The sequence below is a fragment of the Poecilia latipinna genome, unplaced genomic scaffold, assembly GCF_001443285.1.
Source record: "Poecilia latipinna isolate Pla-1442-1.1 unplaced genomic scaffold, P_latipinna-1.0 Scaffold73, whole genome shotgun sequence".
Classification (NCBI taxonomy): Eukaryota; Metazoa; Chordata; class Actinopteri; order Cyprinodontiformes; family Poeciliidae; genus Poecilia; species Poecilia latipinna.
In genome coordinates this window covers 246,043-269,985 of record NW_015112689.1, presented here as the reverse complement: position 1 = coordinate 269,985, position 23,943 = coordinate 246,043, and the positions used below count along the sequence as shown (strand labels likewise).

The following is a 23,943-nucleotide window of genomic DNA, read 5'->3' as shown; positions in this document are numbered from 1 at the left end:
TGCAACTGTCGAGAGTAAACATTGACCAACAGTATCATTCCAAGGCTCATTGGTCATCACGAGAGCCACGAAAGGCATTAGTTAACCTTGTTGTTGCCCCAAATACGAATTTGATGACAATAAAATGTGCATGAATGTTTTTACTCATTTTTGTTTTTGCTGCGTCGCCAAAACTCTGTGGTTTTGGCGACGCAGCAGTGTTCGATGCATAGTTTTACCCCCCAGGCATGCGTGCTGAGCGTTGATGTACGCCGATAGCCGTCCACCTTTACTCTTTCTAGAGTCTGTGGTTCTGTTGTACGGATGTAATGTCCCGTTAGCTATCTGGTACACCCTTTGATATAATCTTGCCCTGGGCAGTGAGCCCATAATGCCCATATGAAAAAATCCCACTGAGTACAGATGTAATTACTGTGGCTAAATACCAGTATTGGTGTCTGGTCAGGTTGTATTGTTGGCTGTGTGCTTGAAACAATTTTATCCTCGTTCTCTTAGGTAAAGATCACGTGTGTCGCTTCGTGGGATGTGGCCGCAACGACCGCTTCAACTACGTGGTGATGGAGCTTCAGGTCAGTGTTGGTGGAGGGATACGCCACAGAGTCAGCCATGGAGCAATGTCACACGCCTTCACTCCAAATACAAAAACAACAGGTTCTTTCTTTTATTTGTTTTTACAACGTGGAAAAATGTGACGTCTACGGGCCTGAGAACTGCCGGTATTAGCTGCTCGTGTCGTAAATGGAAAATACGAGGGACTTTTCTTCACAGTAAAATCCGAACCATCTGGTTCCTGACACGCGTACTGGCAGGGATGTGGAGATACTGTGGCAAACCAGAGTTAAGTTCCTGCCAAATCGTTGGTACACGCATAAATCCTTGAAATGTCACACATTAAAATCAGTCTGATCAAAAGTTTCCAGTACAATTAAAACCATGCTGGGAAATACACCACCACAAGAAAGGCACGTTTTGTATCTTTTAGATGAGTTTGTCCAATAAGGACAAAGGTGAACCTCGTTTAGAGATTAGTAAAAATGAAGTAAAATGTTCTCAGTGGGTAATATTTTCCCTTCGTAATAACTTCCACTCACAAGAGTGTTGGAAGCGGGACTTACTTGGCACTCAAGTCAGAAAAAGATTGTCTTTTGGAGTTACAGAAGGGTCTATCACAGGTCAGGGCAGGTCGAGATAAAAACTGGTCCAATCAATTCAGTCACTAACTGATCACTCACTTCCTCTCTACCTTTTATTGGTTTTTCGGAAACAACAGCAAACCATACTGAGCACCTGAGCCGTGAGAGATAACAGTAGCTCACGGTGCTCAGTTATATGTCCAGTAATGTCATCGAATGTGACTCTAGGTTTGCCCATAAAGAGTCTCTTTGCTCTGATCTTGGTTTGACTTTGCGCTGACACCTGAGACGTGTCATGCACACCTTCCCCTCCACCCAGCCCCCAGCTGCATGTTACTCATGTCTGGGAGTTGTTTACAGAAAAGTGAGCCAAATAAATATTTCAGAAAAGTCTAAAAATACAGCTTCTCATGAATAATTTATTTACTAACCTGCAAACTACACACTGGAGGGTGTTAAGCAGAAACAGTTGATGTACTGTTTCATCAATGGTCTTGGAAAAACCGTAGCTGAGCACCCGACCAGATAAGGCCATTAGCTAACTCAGTCCTAAACATAATTGGCGGTTTTTTCTTCTGGTGGTCTGATTTTTATTTATTCATCTATTTATTTATTTTTGTTGCAATTTGAATATAAATATCCACAGGGATTTTTCTGGTACTGCAGCGGCTGCTGTGAAGTTTCCTTTTCTGTAGCATCATCACCTGATATGTGAAGGCTGTTGGGGTCAGAGTCGTCTTTCAAACCTGCCGTTGGACTAACGTATAACCCGTGCCGTCTTTCAGGGTCGAAACCTGGCAGATTTGAGGAGGAGCATGCCTCGGGGAACGTTCAGCATCAGCACCACCCTGCGTCTGGGGCGCCAGATCCTGGAGGCCATAGAGAGCATCCACTCTGTCGGATTTTTGCATCGGGACATCAAACCGGTGCGTTGCAAAAATCCTGGGAGCAGTTTGTCTTCTGTAAACCTTTTGTTTCCTTATAGTCTACGGAAGAGGGGTACAAATATTTTGCCACATGGGAAAAACAACTTGATGGCCAAAAAAAAAAACAAACAAAAAAAAAAAACAATACATATATATATATACATATATATTATCTATTTAATAATAAATTAAGCATAAAATACTAAACAAATACAATACTAAACAAACAAATAAACAAATAAAGTAATTGGACTTGTTAGAAAAGGATGTGTAAATTATAATAGATCCAAAACTTTAAAGTTTTTTGTTGCAAGTTTGCCTTACAGAATGATTTTTTATTTTTTTTTACAAATTTCAACTGGAAGAACATTTAAAAATAAAAAATGTTTAGTTTTTGAGCAATAAAATCAGTATTTTGGTCACTCTTTCTTTGAAAACGCCTGCTATATTTAACCAAGTTTAATAAGGCAATTAAAAGCATATTTTGGTGCAGCAGGTTTTTTTTGAATGAAAGTCACCGGATAGATGTGGTGCTGGCAAGATAATTCAAAAAGTATGTTTATTTAGAGACAAACAATTGGTGTTGCTGTCATCTACTTTGGTCTACAGTGTTTAAACTGCGTGACATACAGTGTGGATGTAGGGATTTTCCTCCCTGAATGACCTGGAAGTCGTTGTGTGATCCTTTTTTTCCCCATTATTTAATGCTGATTTTTCTTGGTGATGGCTTTCAGTTAGCTGGCTCAGAAGCAGGGTAGCAGGTTAAATGCCTTGAGGTACCAGAGTGTAAATATCGTTTAACCTGTGAACTGCTGTCACAGATCTTCTCATCATCTCGGAGCTGTATGGATAGAAATAAACCACACAGATAGTTATAAATTCTGCACTTCTTACCTCCTCATGTCCGACCTCTTTCTGTTTCAGTCCAACTTCGCCATGGGCCGCTTCCCCAGTACCTGTCGGACTTGCTACATGCTGGACTTTGGCTTGGCTCGTCAGTTCACCAACTCCTGTCAGGAGGTCCGCCCTGTAAGTGGACTCCTCTCTTACTGTATATTTATTGATCATAAGGCTGTAGATCAAGTTTCTGTATCAATATCATTGGTCAGCAAAAAAAAACAAAAAAAAAAAACATCTACCACATTTTCACTGCATTTAGTTTTGAAATATGTATCTTAACTGTTTTATTGTTTTACTTAAAAGTTTTCTGATTTCATGCTGGCTATAAATAATAAAACTATTTTAAAAAGATAGCAAACATGGAGATGTCTGTATATCTGTTGTTTTTTTCTACAGTAGATGCTTAATAAACAAGATTGAAAATGAAAACTATGCTGTATTTAACAGAAAGTAGTTCATGTACAGTATTTAATGTTAAAAAGAATGTATTTTATTTCATTGATTTATACATAAAGTTGTTTTTTTTCCAGAATTTTATCAAATCTAGGTTTGATCTAGTCTCTAACACATTGTAGAGGTTTTTTTTTTCTATGAATTTAATTGCCATATATGTTATTTGTTAGCCTCGTCCAGTCGCAGGGTTCAGGGGAACAGTTCGCTACGCCTCTGTGAATGCGCACAAGAACAAGGTGAGTGTCTGTCCAAAGAGGTTTACTATTTGCTCACTCTGATATGCTACCCAATGTGAATATACAGTAATGAAAGAGTTTGCACTCCTTCTGTCACGTTTCAACCAGAAACTTCCACTCAATTTGTTAGGATTGAATCTAGAAACATAAGGAAATGAACAAATGTGAAGCTGAAAGTAAAGCTTACATGGTTCTATAAAGAAAATCTGATTGCATCTGTGTGAAGATTTCACCTTCAATACGAGTGAAATTTAAGTTTGAGGCTAATTAGCGACGTCAGGCACATGAAGCGTAAAAATGATTCTCTAGCCTCAAGTAAAGTATATGATTTTATTGATGCTGCTGTTGCTCAAACACACGCAGAAGCGTCTTTTTGATTTTTTTGTTGTCATGATGAAATATAAACACAACGTTTATTAAATTCTGCAGGAGATGGGTCGTCATGACGACCTGTGGTCTCTCTTCTACATGCTGGTGGAGTTTTTGGTCGGGCAGTTGCCGTGGAGGAAGATTAAAGACAAAGTGAGGCGACTCTCAAATCAAAAGCTCGTTCAGATCGCCTCGAGTGATGAAATATACCAAACAGCAAAACTCTGTTTAACCTCAGGAACACGTGGGGAAACTGAAGGAGACTTACGACCATCGCCTGATGCTCAAACACCTGCCGGCAGAGTTTGGCGTATTCTTGGAACACATTTCCAGCCTTGACTATTACACCAAGCCTGACTACCAGGTCGATACTCAAAAAGCTCTGATGGATTTTCCTGAACGAAAAACTCAGACAACAAGGTAGATCACGCCTCTGTGTGTCGTTGCAGCTGTTGATGTCGGTGTTCGACAACAGCATGAAAACCTACAACGTTGTGGAAAACGACCCTTACGACTGGGAGCGAACCAGCACAGACGGCACTCTGACGATCAGCGCCAGCGCCACAACACCGCAGCATCACACCCGACTCACTCCCGCGCAGATGGGGTACGAGGCCAAAATCCCTCGGCGATCTCTGCGGACAACCGGCCTTTTTGTAAAGCTTTACGGTATTTTAACAGCGTGTGCACATTTCGTTGCCGCAGCATTGTGAACGCCTCTCTGATCCCCGGCGACCTGCTGAGGGAGAACACAGACGAGGTTCTGCAGGACGAGCAGCTGAGCGACGTGGAGAACAACCCCGGCCCCGACCGCGTGCCGGGCTCCCCCCACCACCAGCATCGCAACCAGGAGGCCGACGTCTGGGAAGAGCTGGACCGAAACCGGAACCGGGTCAGGACGGGACACTGGAAGGTTCGGCTACACGCGGCGCCTTGCAATAGGGCCCCTACAGTGTATTTTCTTTAATAGATTTAATACCACATTATTGTGAAGTGGAAGGAGGATGATGTGTGTTTTTTTTTTTTTAAAGAAAAAAATCTGTCATAGAAAAAGAGGCTAAATACAAATGCACTCCATACTTTTCAAACATTTCTCTGTAAAAGTGTTGAAACAGTATACACTTTATCATCATTATTTTCTTATGAAAGTTCCAATAAATAAAGCCAAGTTTTGAGGTTGTAACATGGCAAAATGTAGAAAAATTAAAGGAGAATAAATACTTTTGCGAGGATTTACAGCAGCTTATTCACATGCAAATGCAACCCTGTCGCAATAAGCAGTTAATCAGTTAATAACATGATAAATTAAAATGAGCTCCATAACTTCCTTTCTGATGATTCATATTTTTTGAAGTGCAATTGTGTTTACAGATCCAGGTTGTGTGTGGTTGTTCTGCTTTATTTACTGTTTTTGGTTGTTGCGTTCTATTTTCGCTATTTAAAACGTCTACCAGTTCCAGTGTAAGGAGTCCTTTTACGAAATTCAAGTTTAGAGGACAAACTTGCATTATTATACCATTATCAATAAGAGACTTCTAAATTGTCCTAAATTAACAATATTATCGTTTATCGCAATAATTTCAGGGGCAGCTTATCATCCAGCAAAGTCACAGGCCTACACAAATGTTGAAATTCGTTCAAAGTCGTGAGAGCGTCTCTTGGTTCCACAGGCTGCGGCAGAGGAGGAACAAGGCAACAACCAGGCCAGACAAGGACACCAGAGCCCCTACGCAGGGCCGAGTCTGGGCTCTCCCGTCAAACCGCACTCGGAGGCGGTGGCTTCCGATCGGGAGGGCCCTCTCCTGAGGAAGCTCCGCAACATCCACAGCTTGGAGCTGGAAAGGAGGCTGGGCCTGGAGTCAAAGTCCAGCCCAGAGCGTCTCCTGGATAACTGGTAAAGTGTGCCCACAATTCAGCCCATTTGTGAGGCGTTACGCTGCAAAAGCACACCATCTTACCAAGTAGATTTAGTCTAGTTTTTGTTTCAAATATCTTGAGTACACATGAAACAAGACAAAACTAACTTGCGAGTAACTTTTGAGGATGTACTGGTTCCACAGGCAGATCTTTTCGCTTCAGGGAAAAAATGTTATAAGTGACGTTATTTAAAATCAATGACGAGGAATTATTTACTTAGAATATGCTCCTATGTCTTGCTGAAAAATTAAGTCACATTTGCCTTATTATAAGTGTAGTAAAATATTTGCACTAGACAGTATACCAAAACCACTTGGTAAGAATTTTTGTTTTTGCAGTGTGTACAAAAATTTTCTTTGGGTTAACCTCGAGTTGTTTTCATTTTCATTTTTTTTTTCTTTTGCATCTGTCCTTTAGTTCAGGGAAACAGCAGTTTGGCGCCCAGCACCAGGCCAAGGAGGCTGCTGTCGTCCCAGCAACTCAGGGTCAAGCTGGGTCCGCCGGGGAGCGCCCCGATCGCGTCTGGCATTACGACGAGGAGTTCCTGTCCGGAGCTGGTTCTCCTAAACCGGCTTCGCCGGGGTCTTTTGAGCAGGGAGAGGGGGCGGCCAGTAGTGGTGGCTTTGTGGCGCTTAATCTGAGCTCTGGGAGGCAGGACATTGACTCGAGGGAGTGGGTAATGGTGGAGCGACCCGGTGGCTCCCCCGGAGCCAAAGCCACAACAAGCCCATCGGAGGAGGATGAGGAGCCGGAGGTGCTCCAACCGGAGGAAGCATCTCCCGGATGGGAAAAGAGAAGCCCGACCCCTAACTCTGGCAAAGCCAAGCAAGAAAGCGCGGCTTCCTCCAAAGGAAGCGTAAAAGTGGACAAGTTGGAGCTCAGTGTGGGCCCCGGGGGGGCTCTGCCTCCTATTACCCCAACCAGCCCAGCTGAAGCTCTGGCTGAGGGAATCCTGACTCAGGTAAGACCCTTCACGGGAAGGCCGCTTCACAACATGCCAAACATGATGATGACTGTAGTCAGCATTTTTACAAGGATAAAAAGCTGCACAGAGTCAGAGTTCTAGGTCTAGAACTTCGATGCTTTTATCATACAACAATCAGTGTCCCACCAGCTGCATCTTGCCGTAGTCTGAAGGTAAATGTTACCGCTTTGTGTTTGCTTGCTCTTTCACCTGTGTACATTTTTAGAAACAGATACAACTCAGCCTGAGTGCTTCAATCAGATCAGAGCATGGGGAAAAAAAAAAAAAAAAGAAAAAGGGAGAGCTTATGATTTTAACGTTCGGTTTCGTTTGGAGTAGTTGTGCGCAGCTTTACTTTGGTCGCAGTATTTTGTTTGTTTTTTTGTTGTTGTTTTTTTTCCTATTTTGCTTCACAAATTAATTTCCAAAGGCTTTTTTGGTTTTTCTAAGTTAAATATTTTTGCTGTTTTGCTATTCATATTCTCGCAGTAGACAACTTAGTTCAGTGTTACGTTTCTTCTCAATCTATAATTCAACTGTGAAAACTTACAGTGCCTTGCAGAAAATCCTCATACCCCTTCAATCTGCTTCATATTCTGTCACTTTGCAAACACAAACTTCAAAGTATTTGATTCAGATTTTATGCATTGCAGCCCACTTTATACTGACGATGCTGCCTCATCACTAAATAGTCAGCTTTTTTTTAATAATGTAATCTCAGTCTAAATGCAGACGAGGCCAAACATTTGACATCCAAGCCCGTCATCTAGAGGGCGTAACATGGTGGTGGCAGCATCATGCTGTGGGGATGGAATGGAATAAACATATCCTTTCTTAGAGTGGGAAAATTAAGGTGCAACAGCAGAAACATGAGGCATGTAGCTTCACAGAAAGATAAAAGTATTAAAATATATATACTGTGCTGTTATTAAAAGTAGCATGCTCCAATCTAAAGGAACGTGCAACTGAGTAGGATCATTTAAAAAAAAAATTGCATTAAAAACAACACTATTTATAATATATGAAAATAAAACCGAAATGTTCAAATAGGCCTGTGGCAACCAGCAATAAACCAATTAACTGCATGATAAATTAAAACAAACTTCTTGTATGACTGATTATTTTCCTTGTGTCTTTCTTACCAAAGACTGAATGACAACAGTTTTGCGTACAGAGACTTCAGTATTCATTTTCTTTGTTGTTTTGTTTATTCATTTTGGATAGTTCAAATATCTTTTCCATTTCCAGCCCTAAATGATTTTCAGAAATTAAAGTCGATTAGTTTTTGAGAGGATGTATTTGCTTTATTACGCCATTGCCATTATATTTCTTGAAAATGATCTCAAAACAACAGTATTATCGTGTATTGCAGTAGAATTAGTTATTGTGACAGGCCTGTATGCATACAGCAGAAATGTTATTTAAAATGAGTTAAATTGACCTGAATCAAAGCATATATATTGACACCTCTTAAATTGCTGCTTTGGGGACTTAATACAATAGGAAGCATGCCATAATATTTAGATTTTTATTTGTAGGAAAAGAAAGGAAAAGAAAACCATGAAGTTTTGGACAGTCGTGTAAAATCCCAATAAAATCCATTCAAGTTTGCGATTTTAAGGCGAGGCGATGGCTCGGGGTTCCCTGTATGGAGGCCTGAGTCCTTGGCCGTTGACCTTTGCCACGTCTTCCCACTCTACAAAAAAGCTAAAAAAAAGTGACTGACTGTATAAAAGTACTTTTGCAAGACACTGTAAGAACTTACTGCCAATTCTCCCCACCTCCTACAAGCAGACCTACCGTCCTTCATTTAAATAAGCGCAGACCTCACCTCCTACATTCTCTACCAGATGTGATTAAAGCGACTCCTTGTGGCGCTCCCTGCCAGAGCAGCTTGTCTCTTCCACCTCACACCACCTCCACCTCCATCTTCACACACCCTCATCAATCTCACAGTCCCTCCTCTCTCCAATCCCCCTCCCCACTTCCTCCCGATCCCCTCCCCTCTCTTAGTTCCCCACCTCTCCTCCGTCTCTACCCGAGGAGGTCTTGGCGCGGACGTCCAGCCCCATCCCGCTGCGCTCTCCCAGCCCTCACACCCTCCTCACAACGCTGTCGGACCCGCTGCACCTGCGCCAGTCAGCGGGCTTGAGGCGCAGCCAGTCCGCCGACCAGCAGCCGCAGCAGGAACGCCCGTCCTCCTCTACCTCCTCCCTCCCTCTGCCAACAAACCCTTCCCCGGGCGCTCGCTCGCCCAGTCGCAGGAAGCTGCCGGCCATCCCCGCCGGTGCCGCCAATGCCAAGTTCCCCTCAGTCATACGTATCACCCGCGCCCAGCTTCAGCAGGTGATGAATCTCCCATCACTGTTCCCGTAGAAACAAACGAGCCTCCATTCCGCTTCCTCTCTCTCTCTACACCCGTAGCAACACATTTGTTTTATATATTTTTCATTCTTGGTTTCCATCTTCTCTTCTGTTGCTGGTTATAGCTGTTCTTTTTTTTCTTGTGTGTTCCTTTGGGCTTGGCTCGTTTGTGCAGTTCTCTCTCTCTCCCAGATCTATGTAGAGGGGGCATTGTGCAGCCCAGATAGAGCATGAGTTCAGATGTGTCCTTGTCATGTGATTAGTAGGGTGTGTCTTTGTCTGACTGTGGCATGCCTGTTGGGGAATGTGGAGTCATGACTACAGGTTGCATGATCTCTTTTGTTTCAGATCGTCTTTGTCCTCTCTATCTTCCTCTTCCTCTCTCTCTCCCTGTATTTGTTCCTCACCCTCTCTTCGCTGAAGCCCCCTGCGAAGTTGCGTGAACGTTTCCTGTCCTTGCCGGTTTAGTACTCACAGCTTGACTGACACTGCCATAGCGCTCGTGTGTTTCAGTCTGATTAATGGGTAGCTATGGTTTTGCATGCCATTGCTCAACTAATCACCATTTGTTTACCATTTTCTTTTATTAATATCAAATTCCTCTCCGTTCAACACATCTGCATCTGGCTCTTGCTGCGGATCTACAGCACAACTCCACATGTTGTGGTCTACCAGCAACAGACCTTTTTATATTATAAGCAATTTATTCCCATTTTTAGCGTTACGTTTGGTTGAATAACACCTGTTTTTTGCTTTTTCCCTTCCCCACTCTTCTCTCGTCCACCTCCCTTCCCCATCCAGCTGACAGCTCAGCGTCCTTCAGGTCTGTCCTCGCAGTCGGGATCAGACAGCGCTCCACAGTGCCTCCTGCTGGAGAGGCGTGGTGATGCTGAAGGTGAGACTCAGCAGATAGACTCCCAGCAGGAACACGCCCCCACCCATCCGGGGACGCCGACGGACCCGCTGGCTGAAACGGTGGCGAATGGGGACGCTCACGCCAAAGCTCAAAGCCCCGTGCCAAGCCGCGCGTCTTCTCCTCGCTCCCCCCGCTCCGCCCACTCGCCTCCTCAGTTCTCTCCTCGCAGCCCCCTTTTTGCCAACGGCTGCGTCTCTCCGCCTTGCAATGCCCGAGCCGCCGGAGAGCTCTTGAAACACAAAGACCCCAACAATGACGCCACCCCGGCCCCATGTGCGACAGAGGCACAGACTAGGGAGGAAGACAGGGGAAATGTGACTCTTACCCCCTCCTGCTCCTCGTCCGCTGCCCCCCGCAAGGACTCCAGTCGCAGGCAAAGTCGCATCCCTGTGCTTGAGCCCTCTAGCTTGCTCGAGCTCCCCCCTCCGGGGTCAGCCAAGGAGAAACTTTTGCAGAAAAAAGCCAGCCACCATGGCCCCGTCCCCTCTCCCACCGCCTCCCCGTCCCTCTCTGACCGCCGCGGCGCCGCCATAGCCTCCCTTGTCAGGGACCCGCTGTCGTCCGCCTCCGACCGCTCTCAGGACGAGGACTCCCTCGTCGGCTCCCGCTCCGACCGCCAGGGGGACGAAGGTCTGTCCTTGTCCTCCTCCTCCAGCCCCCTCTCTCGGAAGAGCAGGATCCCTCGTCCCGTTCACTCGGCCGTCTCCGCAGAGCAGCTGACCGCCCAGTTCCTGCCGCGCCCGCCCCCGGGGAAGCCACCTTGTCGCGCCCCAGTGGAGGGCAGGTAACGCCCGCTTCCAGATTTCAATGACCCAATGTACACTGCCTTGCGAAATAAATTATATTATTTTATTGTGAAGCGGAAGGAAACGTTATAACAGCATGCAGTTATATTGAGCCCCCTTTACTCAAGTACTCCCAAATAAAATATAATGTGGCTGATTAACTGTGATTAATCGTGATTAATCGATTATTGAAATAATTGCCAACTATTACAGTAATCGATTGATTGTTAACAATACACAGGTCTGTCACAATAACAAACTTTGCTAGACGACCACTTGTCTCAAAAATGATTGTGACAAACTTTTATATTGTTGTTTTTGAAACCATTTTCAAGTAATATAACGTAATGGCCTAAAAATGCAAGAACACTCTCCCAAAGATCAATAAACTTTAAATTCCAATGAACATTTAAAAACAACAAAAACTACATCCAGGCAGTAATTAACCCAAATATTTACATTTTGCAATTAAGACACAAATAAAAAAAGCCTTTGTAGGTAAATATGTTTTACCCAGAATTCATCAAATTCTACAAAAAAACCAAATCTATTCATAAGCACATTTTAATGTCCAATTACTAATTGTTTACTCAAGAAAATAATCAATAGATCAGCTCTACACTGCATTGATTATAAGTCAAGCAGCTTCAGAGACGTCCTTTGCTACAAATGATCAAGCATTCACTGAAGCAATGCTGTTATTTCATTTTTGGCAATGAAATGTTTATCTTCTTATTTGAAGAAAGAAATTAGAATATTTGCTTATTTTCATTCTTTAATGTATTTCTATTATTGAATAAAAGAGCCTTAAGTAGTCAAATGAAAGATCTGTAGAAATGCACCATTTATTTTTATCCAAATAATTGATTGTCAGAATGATTGATAAATATATATATAATGATTGATATATATATATATATCCTTCACCGTCTTTATCTTCCTGTGTAGACTCAGGCGCTACCGCATCCGGGCCGGCAGCACCAGCGACTCGGACCTCCTGTCGTGCATCGCTCAGTTGATGCATGGCGCCCGCGGCTCCCCACTTCACCACCGCTCCCCGGTGCAGCACGGGACCTCCAGGACGGGCGTCTGCAGCCTGACCAGCTCCCCGCATCACCACCACCATCACCACCATCACCACCGCAGCTCCAGCGCCTCGCCGCGCAGCTCCTCCTCGCTGCAGCGCTCCGTCAGCTCCTCGCCGTCCCGCCATGAGCACCGCGGCGGAGGCGGCGGGGGCTGCCTGGGCCGGAGCCACTCGCCACCCAGCTTCTCGGGGTCGCCGCCTCCGCGCCGCTTCTACCTCCACCACCAGGAGACGTGTTGCAGTCGGCAGGCGCGCGCGAGCCCGCTCCACCTGTCCCGGGGAAAGGGCTGCAGCCGAGAGGGCAAGTGCTCCAGCAAGCTGAGCAGATAATTTCGCAACCGGATTGTAAACGCCATAGCAAAGGAAGTGAGGATTCCAGTGATGATAGGATAGACGTCAGTCGGAAAATAAGCCTGAGTCTTCCTGTCCAGTCAGTAAAACACCTAGTTCCTCTTCTGTATTTAGTTCCAGACCTCCTTCTCTTCCAAGTGTTCCCCTCCTCCCGTGTTTGCACACAGGGTTTGTCTGACCTTTCAGATGTTTTGACTACTTGCTAACTTAAATATCAGCTTTCGTTTCAATTTCATCTTTCAAACTGAGCCTCGCAGGTATAACTAGCAAGAAAAAAGAAAAAGGCTGCATCCGGATACTCGTTTTACTAAAGCTGTGTCTTTATCATGCTGCAGGCAGTAGTATAACATAGAACAATAGCAATGTTGAGCCTTTAACTTTGACCTATCCTGTACATTGACATATACCAATCAGGCATAACATAACCACCCTCAGGTGATGGGGCAGCTTTGACTGAGTAGTAGGGAGCAAGTGAATATTTTCTCCTCAAAGCTGAAAAAAATCTGTGAGGATTTGTGTGAGTTTGACAAGAGCCAAGTTGTTCTGGGTTCAGTATCTCTAAAGCTGCCGTTCTTTTAGGTCGATCCCTGTCTGCTGTGGTTGGTATCAATTAAAAGTGGTCCAAAGAGGGAGCAATAGCAGGTCGGCGAAGTTGAGCGGTATAAGCCGACGAGTCTGGGTGGATCTGTTTGGTCCGACCAAACAAATGAAATACTCCAGCTCGATTGCTTAAGAGAATAGTGCCATTTCTAATAGAAAAGTTAGAAAAGTGTCACAACACGCAGTGCATCAGAGTTTGTTGCGCATGTGGCTGCATGCAGCACCCTCCTCAGCATGACGCTGGCCCCCCCAAAGCCCCCCCCCCCAAACCCCCTGTTCACTGCTGCACAACAATGGCCAGGTGAGCATCTGAACTGACCCAAAGCAATGAAACGAATTTTGGCCGGTGAAAGGGACGAAATCACCTTTTCCTTCAGATCAAATGGATCCCAGGAGAAGAGGTGTAATGCTTTTGATGATGTTTCATTGGGTTTTGTCACTTTCACCAGGTGGCTGTTGTATTATTGTAGACCACGCTGAACATACTTTCGTGGAAGTGATGATCCCTAGTGGGTTTGGTCTCTTTTAGCAGGACAATGTGCCCGACGGCGGAACAAAATTGTTTCAGGAATGCTGCTAGGTTTTGACTTGGCCTCTAATTCCTCCAGATCTCACTGGAGTCAAGCCATTTTTGGATGTGCCGAAACATTTTTGCAACTTACGGGACCTAGAAGGATCCTGGACACCCTACCACACTTTCTGGGGGTTTACTGGAGTCCAAAACCTCGATGGGTCAGAGCTGTTTGGCAGCCGATACCGACCCGCTACCAGGCAGGTGGTTATAACGTTATGCCTGATTAGGTATTAGTAGCGGTTTAATCCTTGTTTTTTTTTTTTTTTTTTAATGCACTTGGGAATTACAGAGTAGCTGATTCCAACTCGATGAAGAATTTGCCTCGGTTCTGCTTTTGGAGGCTGCACGCAGGGTATTATAGTACGTTTTTTGCTAAAGTAAGCTATACTTTGTCTAAAGTTGTTTTTATTGAAGTATTTATTGTAAAGCTTCTTCTGACCTCCTTCCCCAGACGTGTGACCCGTCACATTAAGTGTTTAATCGGAGGGATCGCTCGGTGGCCCTCTATACAATCAGCCGTGTAAAGTGCGTGACATCGCGCACCTTTTTGTGCCTACTGTGATGCTGTGAGGTTAACTTAGGATCTTTAGGACAGGAATAAGTGGATCATGATTTTTTTTTTTTTTTCTCAAGTGGTCACGGTTGACGTAGCCTGAACAGCATAAGGTGCGTTACTGGTGAGTAATGCATGGACGCAGACGTTTCTCTCAGCATGTGCCTTGGCACTTTGGGCAGCTTAAAGATTTACTCTCATGTGTTTGTAATTTGGGAATAAAAGGCCAAAAAGACTTGTGCCAGCACTTAAAAAGTTGAACCTTTACATTAATCTTTATTTCTTTGACCAAGGTAGCAAGATGGACATTTTGTAGTTTTTGGACAAAGTAGCTCTTACTACTTGGGGGTTGGGGGAGGGAAGGTTATAGGTTTCAGGGTTGATGTATATCTATGTGTCGCTGTTTTTGGCTTTGAACAAAAGCAACCTCAAAAAACAAAACAAAACAAAACAAAAAAAAAAACAACAAAAAACCCTCTGATAATACAGAAAATCGAGGCCATATGAACATGCATTTCACAAATCAAAACACTGCTTCAAACCTCCATGTATCCTGCACTGAAGACCGTTCCTGGCTGCTGTTTTATCAATTTTATCTTAACTCCTTGCTACGCCTCCTCCTTCTGGACCCTCCGCTTGTACGATACTGCTAACTTCAGCCTCCTTCAGCTGCTGCTCTTTGCATGCTGAGAAAACACCAGCTGCTGAGCAAAAGAGTCGCACAGCGCATTGCATCAAGTGGTATTCTTCTTTTAACCCAATGAGAACGTCATTACCTGAATAAGTCAACAGATTTCGTTCCTTAGACCCTGTGTCTTTGTGCTTCTTGTCCTGATTTGGGTCAATTATGTTGCTGCTTGCAGTGTCTTGGAAAAAATACTGACACATCTCCAAAAGTTGTACTCAAGTAAGATCAGCACTTCTTCAAAAATAATTTTTACTCAAGTAGAAGTAAAAAGTAGCCGTCCGAGAATTCACTCAATCAAGAGTAAAAAAAATAAATAAAAAATTTAAAATGTTTTAAAACCGAGCCATCAAATGGACTGAAATATAAAGTTATGTGAAAGTTTGGGTGTTTTAAAAATCAAAATGGAAATAACTCATATAAATAACAAAATTCCAACATAACAAAACCAGGCAAAATAAACATTTTTTCCAAATCAATTTCTTTCTATGTAAAAACCTATGAAACTTCAACAAAAATACTTTAGGTGCGTGTCTGTGTCCGGTTAATTTTTGGTTGAAAGAAGCTTCTTCTCCATTCAGTGAAGTTACTCACAGCAGGTAGAATATCTTGAAAAGTTACACTAATAAGAGAAGAACATACTTCATAATGAAACTACTTAAGTAAAAGTAAAAAGTACAGTGTAAAAAAAAGTACACCTAAAAGTTTTTTGTTTGTTTTTTCAAAAAGTTACAGAAGTAAATGTACATGTAGCTTGTTATTTCTACCCAAATCTGGTCATGTTACAATCGCAAACTGAAATTTATTTTATTGGGAGTTTATGCGATACAACAAAATAGTAGGGTAGAAAGGTTTTCACAATTTCTACAAAAGTTCAGATTGGATGGAGAGTAACTGAACATACACTTTCAAGTCTTACTACAGATTCCCAATTGAACTTAGGGCTGGACATTCACTAGGCAAAATGGTTAGATTTAAATATTCCATTGTAGCTCTGGTCCATTGTAGTGTCCAGTCTTTTGCAACCTATTCATTGTTTTCCCTTCTGGATTGCTCTGGATTTAGTTTTATTAACCCATGATCAATGTCCTGCTAAAAAAAAAAAAAAAAAGTATCCGTATCATCATGATTCACCATGGGAATTGTGCTACAATGGCAGACATCATATAGTGCATTACATTTGATTTTATGTGATTTTATTTGGCCTGTATTCAAATATCATGTTTTGATATTTATTCTGACACCGCTAAATAAAATCCAGTGTGACTGTCGCTCTCAACATTTGACAAACTGTGGAAAGGTTCTACTAGTATGCAGATTCTTTTGCAAGGCAATGTACATGATGCTGTTTTTAGGACTGCATTCCACTAATCTGATGCACAAAATGGAGGAGATTGTAGTCGTATGAGATCCTGTGTGATTGGATGTTGCTATACATAAGGACAATGGCGACATTGCCAAATATTTTGGTGGCTTGAGCTGAGATGCGGCTCGCTCGCAGATGTGAAATGGTCCCGCTTCTTTCGACTCGCGCAGATTAGTCTCACCGAGCAGCTCTGATGACTCATCCCGAAGGCGGACAGCGTTCAGTCAGAACAGCCTTAAATGCCTCTTCCCTGCCCCTCTGTATATATAGCGAGGGATGACTGAGCCTTGTCTGTGCTGGAGATCGTTTCACCACTAGAGCAAAAAAACGGAGTATTCCTTTCCTCTCTCCTGTCCGTACCGTTCCTCGGAGATTCAAGAATAATAAAAAAAAAAAAAAGAAAAGAAAAAAGAAGCAAACTTTTGTGTGCAAAACCACCCTGAAGTGTACCTGTATTCCACAAATTAAATAAGAAAAACTTGGGGGGAGCTGGTCAATCTCCATGGCGTGTGTTTGTAGTGACTTTTATTTATTTATTTATTTTTTTATTATTTTTTACATCCATTATGTGAACTGTCCCGCAGACATCGAAGTACCCTCAGCTTTTAAAATTCATTACGAAGACTTTTAATAAATACCTGTAAGATATTCAGTCATATTTAAATTTAAAAACGAAACAAAACAGTGTTGTAAAAAAACAATAACTTATATGCTTCAATGAGAGGAAGGAACAGGTGGTAAACAATGCTGCTGGTTTTCTATGATAATCAGATTTCGTCATGGTTTTTCTTATTAATGCACAGAAGTGGTGTGTGTAGTCGTAGTGTTAGTGTTTCTGTCCAAGTTAGATTTCCTTTGTCACTTTTGAAAGTGACTCGCAGGTAGAACGGTGTCTTTTTTTTCTTTTTTTCTTTTTTTTGTGTTAGTGGTTCCTTCTACACACAGACCGAAAGAACAAACTGACCTGTTCTGGTTTTTGTTTTCTTCTTCGAAAAATGAGATAAAATTAAAAAAACACTGTTCATGCCACATTAGAATACTTGTCAATGACCTAGAAATGCTTGACTTGAATTTATTTATTGTGACATTAGCCTCAACTTTATTTTAAATTCAAAAATCATGATTTTTCTTTTTTTTTATGTTTAATATTTTTTCTTTGCTGTAGCATATGCCATTGTTTTTTAAATGTCACTGTGCAGCTTCAAGGAAGGAATGTAACAAGTGGGAGTTTTGCATTGTATATACCTGTAATTATTTATGTTTGATATTTTATTTGTATCATATAAATGCCTTGTACAGTGTTTCTTTAATTTTGTTTTTATTTTAGAATTATTTTGTATTTTATTTTTATAAACTGGTTATGAATAAAATACTCATTCCGCATGCATACAGAACTGTTTGACATATTCTTGTTTATGATTCTTGGCGCTAGATGAAGAAATAATTTATACGACCCTGCTCATGCTGTGCAAAATGTAAATAAAAACCTTACAGTAAACCATTGGACCAGACGTTAAATTACAGTGGTAGTTTTTTTTTATTTTTATTTTTTTATCACCTTTAAGTTAAGGAAATCTCAAAATACTTCATCTTAACATATGCAATCACATTAAACTGTCCAGTCCAGTTCATCCTCATATATTTCAACCCAATACAGTCAGATTCACAGTTCCATGCAAATATAATACACCACAATCTGAATGAATGGACTGTGAAATTCGACTGAGCAGAAAAAGGAAACGGATTGAATTGGACCTTTCGTTTTGCAGCTGTACATCAAGCGAAAACTGCGCGACCCTGATCAGAACCAGGCCCGGGATGGGCCCATAATGCATTTTTAAAAAGTTTAAAAACGTTTTTCTTTTTAAACGAATGTAAACATTTGGTATTTAATTCTGAAAAACAAAATGTATAAAAAAAATAAACTTTTAAAAATGTTTTTTGTTTCAATTCTTTCGTAAAATAACCATGTTTGACTTCTATTTTTTGTTATTTTTAGGGGTTTGCAGCCTTACGTGCAGTTCTGTCGCTACCTCGAAACTACGGAAGCCCATTTCAGTGTAATCGGAGCTTTGATGAACTTATTAGGGCCTGAAGTATAGAAATAGAACTCTAGACGGTACACAAAGACGAATCATACGTCAGCGTTGTCGCGATATTTTTGGTGATATTTTTGTAAACGAACAAATAAGCAAACGAATGTACTTATGTAAATAATGAGATTATTAACTCACACTATCTAAAATAGAGAATAAAAAATAATCTGGATTAATATAACTAAATTTCTGTATTTCTTTTATTCGTAAAATCTTGTTTTAATTCAGTTATTCCTCTCAAATATAAACTTGCCTATCACAATATGGCGACCCTACTCACGTATCACACACAGTGCAGCGTCTACTCTTACACGTCTACGGCTGTCGAGCCTCCACTTTGACAGTACGCCTGCGCGCACTACGACCCCGCCTCCTTCTTGTGTCCCTCAGCAGCGCAGCCCAGAATGGCGGCTCTTTTGGAATCTGTTTTGTTGCGGAAAGTGGACGTGGATAAGGTTGTTGACTGGCTGAAAAGCGTTCAGGTAGGTCTGAAACAGTTAATACCTGCATCGTAGCAACGCTGGCTTCGCTTATGTCGTAACTTGGGGCGCCGTATGAGATGTCACAGCCCGCAAGTTATTGTAAACAAAACTTTTAGCTGCGGAGCTAGCTAGTCTCTATAGCTTTGGTGAGGATACCCCAGCCAAGATGTTCTCTTCTTCCATTTGCTTCAAAGAAACTCTTCACAGTAAGCGAATCCTACCCGCTCCTCTCGGTATTGCTGTATTTACTTGTGAATAGGGGCAAACACGAAGGTAAACAAATGTTAGCTGGGGTATCGCGAGCTAAGTCAGGTAAAGTTGTTTACAGTTAGTTTCGTCTTTGTCTCTCGTCAACAGGAGGGTGAAAAGCTGTCGTTCAGTGAGCCTCAGCTGGCCATTCAGAAACAAGAGTTTGTCCCTTTCCTCTTAAACTTCCTGCGAGAGCAGAGCAGCGACGCTCTGACTAATGGTCCTGCAACACCAGCCAAGACCCCTAGCTGCCCCAGACCCCCCGCACAGACTCCAGGCTTCTCTGACAAGACATCGTGCAGGTCTGCAGGGAGTGGACTTGGATCTCGCGGTGGCAGTCGCGTGCAGCTGTTCTCTCCCGCCGCCTCTGCGTCACCTGGAAGTGAGTCGGATGCTGTTGGTCAGTCAGGAGTAAGTGGAGTCAGTGCCTTCTGCAGCCCCCCCTGGTCTACAGGGTGGAGTCCTGCCTCAAGATCGTCGGGCTCTGAGCGCAAGCATGCCCAGAAAGTTTGCCTCGGTGACTACATGGTTTCTCCCCCGGAGTTGCAGAGCAGCACCAGCTCCCAGACACACAAAGGACGCAAGAAGAGTGCTGGCAGCACGCTGGTCAGTGGCCAAACAAGACACGGAGGCGGGCGTGGAGGCCCTCAGAGCGATGAGCCTGGTGGGAGGCGATCAGCAAGAGGCGGAGGGCATGGCAGGATGAGCGAGCAGGTTTCACCTTCGACTCCAGCTCATCTCAACTTCAACAACTTGGAAGACTTCCCTCCGGTCGGGTCGTGTCCCGTTTCCTCCGGGTGAGTTGAAACACTTCTCCCGAAAACTTAAAACCATCGTTTAGGTTTGAATATGTCTCACAGCTTCTGTTACCTTTCCAGGACGTCCAAGCCGTCCAGAAGAATAAACCCGACACCGGTCAGCGCAGACCGGCCTCACTCTAAGCCAAAGACGTGCTTCACATCCACACCTCTCCAGAAGGCTTCCAGCCCTCCGCTGGGAGCGGAGCCACTTGAGGGATTGGGATTGACAGCAGTAGGGAGTCCTATGAGCCTGAAGGAGGAGAGAGAATTACTCAAAAGGGAAAAGTAAGCTCATGAGGTTTTCAAATGCAAAAGATAAAGTAGGCATGTTTTGTTCCTTTGACGTCTGACCATCCTATTGTAGTAGTACTGCAAAGGTTGGCACACCATGTGAACTTTTTCCTATTTCGTCTTATTATAACTGCAGACTTCTGTTTTTATTGGTATTTTATGTGCATATTTATTCAACCACGTTTTGCTGCTTTTGTATCCATCCATCCAACTCTGAAGGGTTGTCTAAGCATTTTTATCAGTACAAAAATACATATGGGCCAAAAACAAAAATAGTTTTTTTAAAACTAAAATCACCAAAAATAAAACTAAACAGAACATGAGCTGTTTTAATAAACAAAAAAAATCTGATTTTTTTTTTTCTAGGAATGGAATCATAGGTCCAAAACTTAAAATGGGTTTTGTGTGTTTTTTGCTGGTTAAATGAAAGGCATCCAGTTTGCTTATTTGGAAAATTTTTTTTTCTGTTCTCGGCAATTAAAACGGAATATAGGTCAGTCTTCATTTGAGAATACTTTTTGCATTTAGTCAAGTTTTATTACAGTAATTAAAAGCAGATTTGTTTTCACCAAGGTGTAATCTAGAGCATAAGTCAAAATCAAGACAACGTGCTTTTAATTTGCCATGAGAATAGAAGAAAACCAGAAAGCTTGGAAAAGAGGATCAGATGTCTCATCTGACATTTTTTATGATGTTAACACAAACTTGTGCAGTCTTTGCATAATATTTGGTGAAGTCTGACTTTTTTTCCCCTCTGGATTTAACTTTTAGAAAACAAATGCGCTGCACACTTTCTTACATTTTTTTTATTAGATGTAAAGCACTCGGCAATAAAAAGAACAGTTACAATTTCAACGGCTACCTTATGTTCTTCGCAACAGATGTTAAGAGAAACTTGCATCTTTCTTCATCCACATCCATTTCATTAGTCTATAACAGAATCTTAATGAAATACAAAATTTGTGGTTGCAACATGACAAAACATGAAGAAGTTCAAGTTGTAGGAGTTGTTAGGCAATGTATTTATAAGCTATGACTTGTTAAATGCCGTTTTGTTCAAATGTTTCTGTTTGCAGGACAAAGCTTGCCCAGCAGGCCGCCTCCCTCTCTCCCTTCTCTTTGGATCCCTGTACTCCCACCAAGACAGGAAGTGGGGCAGAATCCAAAGTCACCCCTGACCCCCAGACGATGTGTCCTGAACCATGCAGAGTCACCTTCTCCTCAGACCTGGATGTTTTGGCTGAGCTGTACTGCACCTGCATTTCAGGTAAATGACCACAGGGTGGTGGTAATGAGCTAAGCGTTCGGATTGGTACTGCTGGAAAATTTTCTCTGCATTATTTATTATTAAGCAATATACTGGTGTTTTCAAAGGTTATGCAGCTTAACTGATTAAAAGGAATTAAAGTAAGCTGACCAATGCTAAGAATGCTGTTGTGCAAGATAAAACAAATAGAAGTTTTTAAATGTATTTATTTTTTGTTATGTCTTCACAGAAAACCTCGTGCCAAACGTTTACCTGGAGCTTTTCTTTGTGATGCAGTTGTTAACATCCCGGTCTCTTCACACACATAACGATGAAGAGCAGTTGAGTTTGTGTTCGGTAAATTCAGGTGGGAACTAGACCTATTGATACAGAGATGAACCGAATGTTGAATGTTTGAAAAATTATTAAATAATAATTTTTTTTTTGTTGTTTTTGAAGATGTCCTGGAAAGATGCTACCTGAGACAAGTACACAATTGTGTGTACTTTGCGGTGAAAGTTTTGGAGAATCAATTTCAGTGAGTGTTTATTTTTGTTTTTCAATGTGTTATTATCTACTTAAGCCTTTACATCAAACATATCTATCAAGACTGATTCACGTCTGAATACAGAGCTTTGAAATGTTTGCTTTTTTTTTTTTTTTTTTCATTTAATTTCTACAGGTTGGTCGCTCATTTGGACAAGTGCACCTTACGTCTGCTGGCGGAGAACGAACGGGTCGCCTCTTTCTCTCCAGATCTTAAAGACCGCCTCTCTCAGGCTCAGAACAGAAGCACAGCCAAGGTAAGACACGTACTGAGCAGCTGCTGGGCGTGGCCGTATTAAATTGTATCCTTAAGATTCGGCGCTGTTTCACCCACGCGTAAAAAATACGAACGGGACTCTTTATGTTGCATAAATATGTTTTCCATTCAGGACCGTATTTATAAAGTGGTGGGATTCTGATCCTGTGCTTAAGACAAGCAGATTTCCTAACCTAATAAAGGGGGCGGGGAGCAACGGAGAGAAAATATTGAAAGAAAATAAAATTGTTTTTGACGAATGGTCTTAGAGTGAAATATGTCCAACGAGCATATCTCAAAGCTCACGATTTTAATTACGTCACACTTTATGTGTCTGTTCCAGCTCTCTCCCTCAGCGTCTACCTTTATCCACTCAGTCCCGTTCCAGCCTGCTACTGACAATCGCTCCAATTTCGGAAGCGACAAGGCCTTCCACCCCCTTAAAAAAAAAAGGTACATCCCCCCTTTTTTTTTTTTTTTTTTTTTTTTAATGTTTTTAGTTATTTTGTAAGCCCAGTTTAAAATGTCCAGACTCTGATTTTTCCTTCCTCTCAGAGACATTTTTTACGAAGCGCTTCGAGAATGGGAGGACCTTCATAAGGAGCCGGGCTGGAACTTTGATGCCGCACTTGGAACCAAAATCAGGTGAGTCCAGTCAATTATTGGGTTCTTTATGGTCTTTCAGTGAATCAAATCCAATTATTAGGAATGTCTTCATCTGTTTTTATTTTATTTTTTTCTGGTCCCTGCTACCAGTCAAGTCAGTAAGGCATTTATACAAATAGCTTGAATATATGTCAAAACTCAGTAGATTTAAAACCCAATAAAGTAACACTCTCCATTTCATCGTTAATACATCCTACTAAGCTTGAACACCAATGATATTCTGAGTACACCTGTATCTCTCTTTCTAAGTGCTAAGCTAATGACCACAGCATGTTTTCTCTTGGTTTTGATTAGACTTGTTGATGAGTCACCAGATTGTGGCTAGCCTTTAATACAATTTTGTAAGGCGTACACATGAAAAAAGCCGTTATATTTTAAATTTATCTGCACAACTCGCAGAAAATCAGACCACGTAGCAGCCTCGGGTACCAGGAGTTGAGTTTAGTCCACAATCGTGCCGTAAATGGACCGTCACCATTAATCAGGCTTTAAAAATCGCGTCCCATGGTAACTATGTCTCCGCTTCTTCTTTAGAGGAATGATGAGCCAACTGACTTCTGCCGGAAATCACTCTCACTTTGCTCGTCTGTTTTTGAAACAGCTTGTTCAGGTAGGGCCGACGCCTCATAAAAAAACTTTTTTAGTCCTCTTCCACCTCATCTTGTTTCTAGCTTACTTTCTACGGCGCCACTAAGCTCTTAAATCTGTCCCTATCGCAGATGTGCAAAGGCCCCCGTACGAGCACCCTGTCAGTAGATACAACCGACGCTGACCTGCTGGGCATGCTGGGAGCCGACAGCCTGGGTCGTCTCAAGCGCCTGGAGGAGCGTCTCATTCAGCCTCACAGAGTTGTCGGCCCCTGTCCTCCTCCGTCCTTTCCTGGTCACCAGGAGTTCTTCAGGGACTTCATACAGACGGCCAGCTGGTGAGGGAGCAAACACCACGGTCAATTAAAAAAAAAAAAAAAAAATCAAAACCCTAGCAAATTTCACATTAAAAGGCAACTCCAAAACGATTAGGCCTGTATGGAATAATGGGTGAACGAATAATAAAAAAAAAAACCCATGACAAATTACAAAACATTAAGTTTTAAGTCTTTACTCTTGTTTTCGTCATATTTGAATTGTAATAA

The 23,943-nt window shown here is 42.4% G+C and overlaps 2 protein-coding genes and 1 long non-coding RNA gene across 6 annotated transcripts in view; 2 read left to right on the top strand and 1 right to left on the bottom strand.

Moving 5' to 3' along the window:
- The window catches only part of ttbk2a (tau tubulin kinase 2a), a 36,263-nt gene extending 21,510 nt beyond the window's left edge, over positions 1-14,753 (top strand). For 3 of the 4 annotated variants that reach the window (XM_015016467.1, XM_015016450.1, XM_015016457.1), the window contains 13 exons: positions 496-569; positions 1,919-2,059; positions 2,984-3,088; positions 3,583-3,648; positions 4,078-4,170; positions 4,256-4,381; positions 4,467-4,624; positions 4,723-4,930; positions 5,688-5,911; positions 6,352-6,895; positions 8,912-9,244; positions 10,064-10,962; positions 11,912-14,753. In XM_015016467.1, the coding sequence (XP_014871953.1) occupies positions 496-569; positions 1,919-2,059; positions 2,984-3,088; positions 3,583-3,648; positions 4,078-4,170; positions 4,256-4,381; positions 4,467-4,624; positions 4,723-4,930; positions 5,688-5,911; positions 6,352-6,895; positions 8,912-9,244; positions 10,064-10,962; positions 11,912-12,380 (3,440 nt within the window). In that variant the 3' untranslated portion in view covers positions 12,381-14,753. The remainder of the gene's footprint in view (positions 1-495; positions 570-1,918; positions 2,060-2,983; positions 3,089-3,582; positions 3,649-4,077; positions 4,171-4,255; positions 4,382-4,466; positions 4,625-4,722; positions 4,931-5,687; positions 5,912-6,351; positions 6,896-8,911; positions 9,245-10,063; positions 10,963-11,911) is intronic. The other variant, XM_015016471.1, reaches the window with a different exon arrangement.
- Positions 382-18,082, bottom strand: LOC106935864 (uncharacterized). The gene is made up of 3 exons (XR_001421988.1): positions 16,879-18,082; positions 14,596-14,603; positions 382-392 (listed from the first exon to the last, which is right to left on the bottom strand). It is a non-coding gene; the product is annotated as an uncharacterized LOC106935864 (long non-coding RNA).
- Positions 18,083-18,637: 555 nt separating this feature from the next.
- cdan1 (codanin 1) overlaps positions 18,638-23,943 on the top strand; it is a 19,545-nt gene continuing 14,239 nt past the window's right edge. The window contains exons 1-11 of the mRNA XM_015016369.1: positions 18,638-18,757; positions 19,115-19,803; positions 19,885-20,091; positions 21,174-21,364; positions 21,594-21,710; positions 21,803-21,881; positions 22,026-22,146; positions 22,489-22,598; positions 22,701-22,790; positions 23,346-23,421; positions 23,531-23,736. Coding sequence (XP_014871855.1) covers positions 18,680-18,757; positions 19,115-19,803; positions 19,885-20,091; positions 21,174-21,364; positions 21,594-21,710; positions 21,803-21,881; positions 22,026-22,146; positions 22,489-22,598; positions 22,701-22,790; positions 23,346-23,421; positions 23,531-23,736 — 1,964 coding nt within the window. The 5' untranslated portion in view covers positions 18,638-18,679. The remainder of the gene's footprint in view (positions 18,758-19,114; positions 19,804-19,884; positions 20,092-21,173; positions 21,365-21,593; positions 21,711-21,802; positions 21,882-22,025; positions 22,147-22,488; positions 22,599-22,700; positions 22,791-23,345; positions 23,422-23,530; positions 23,737-23,943) is intronic.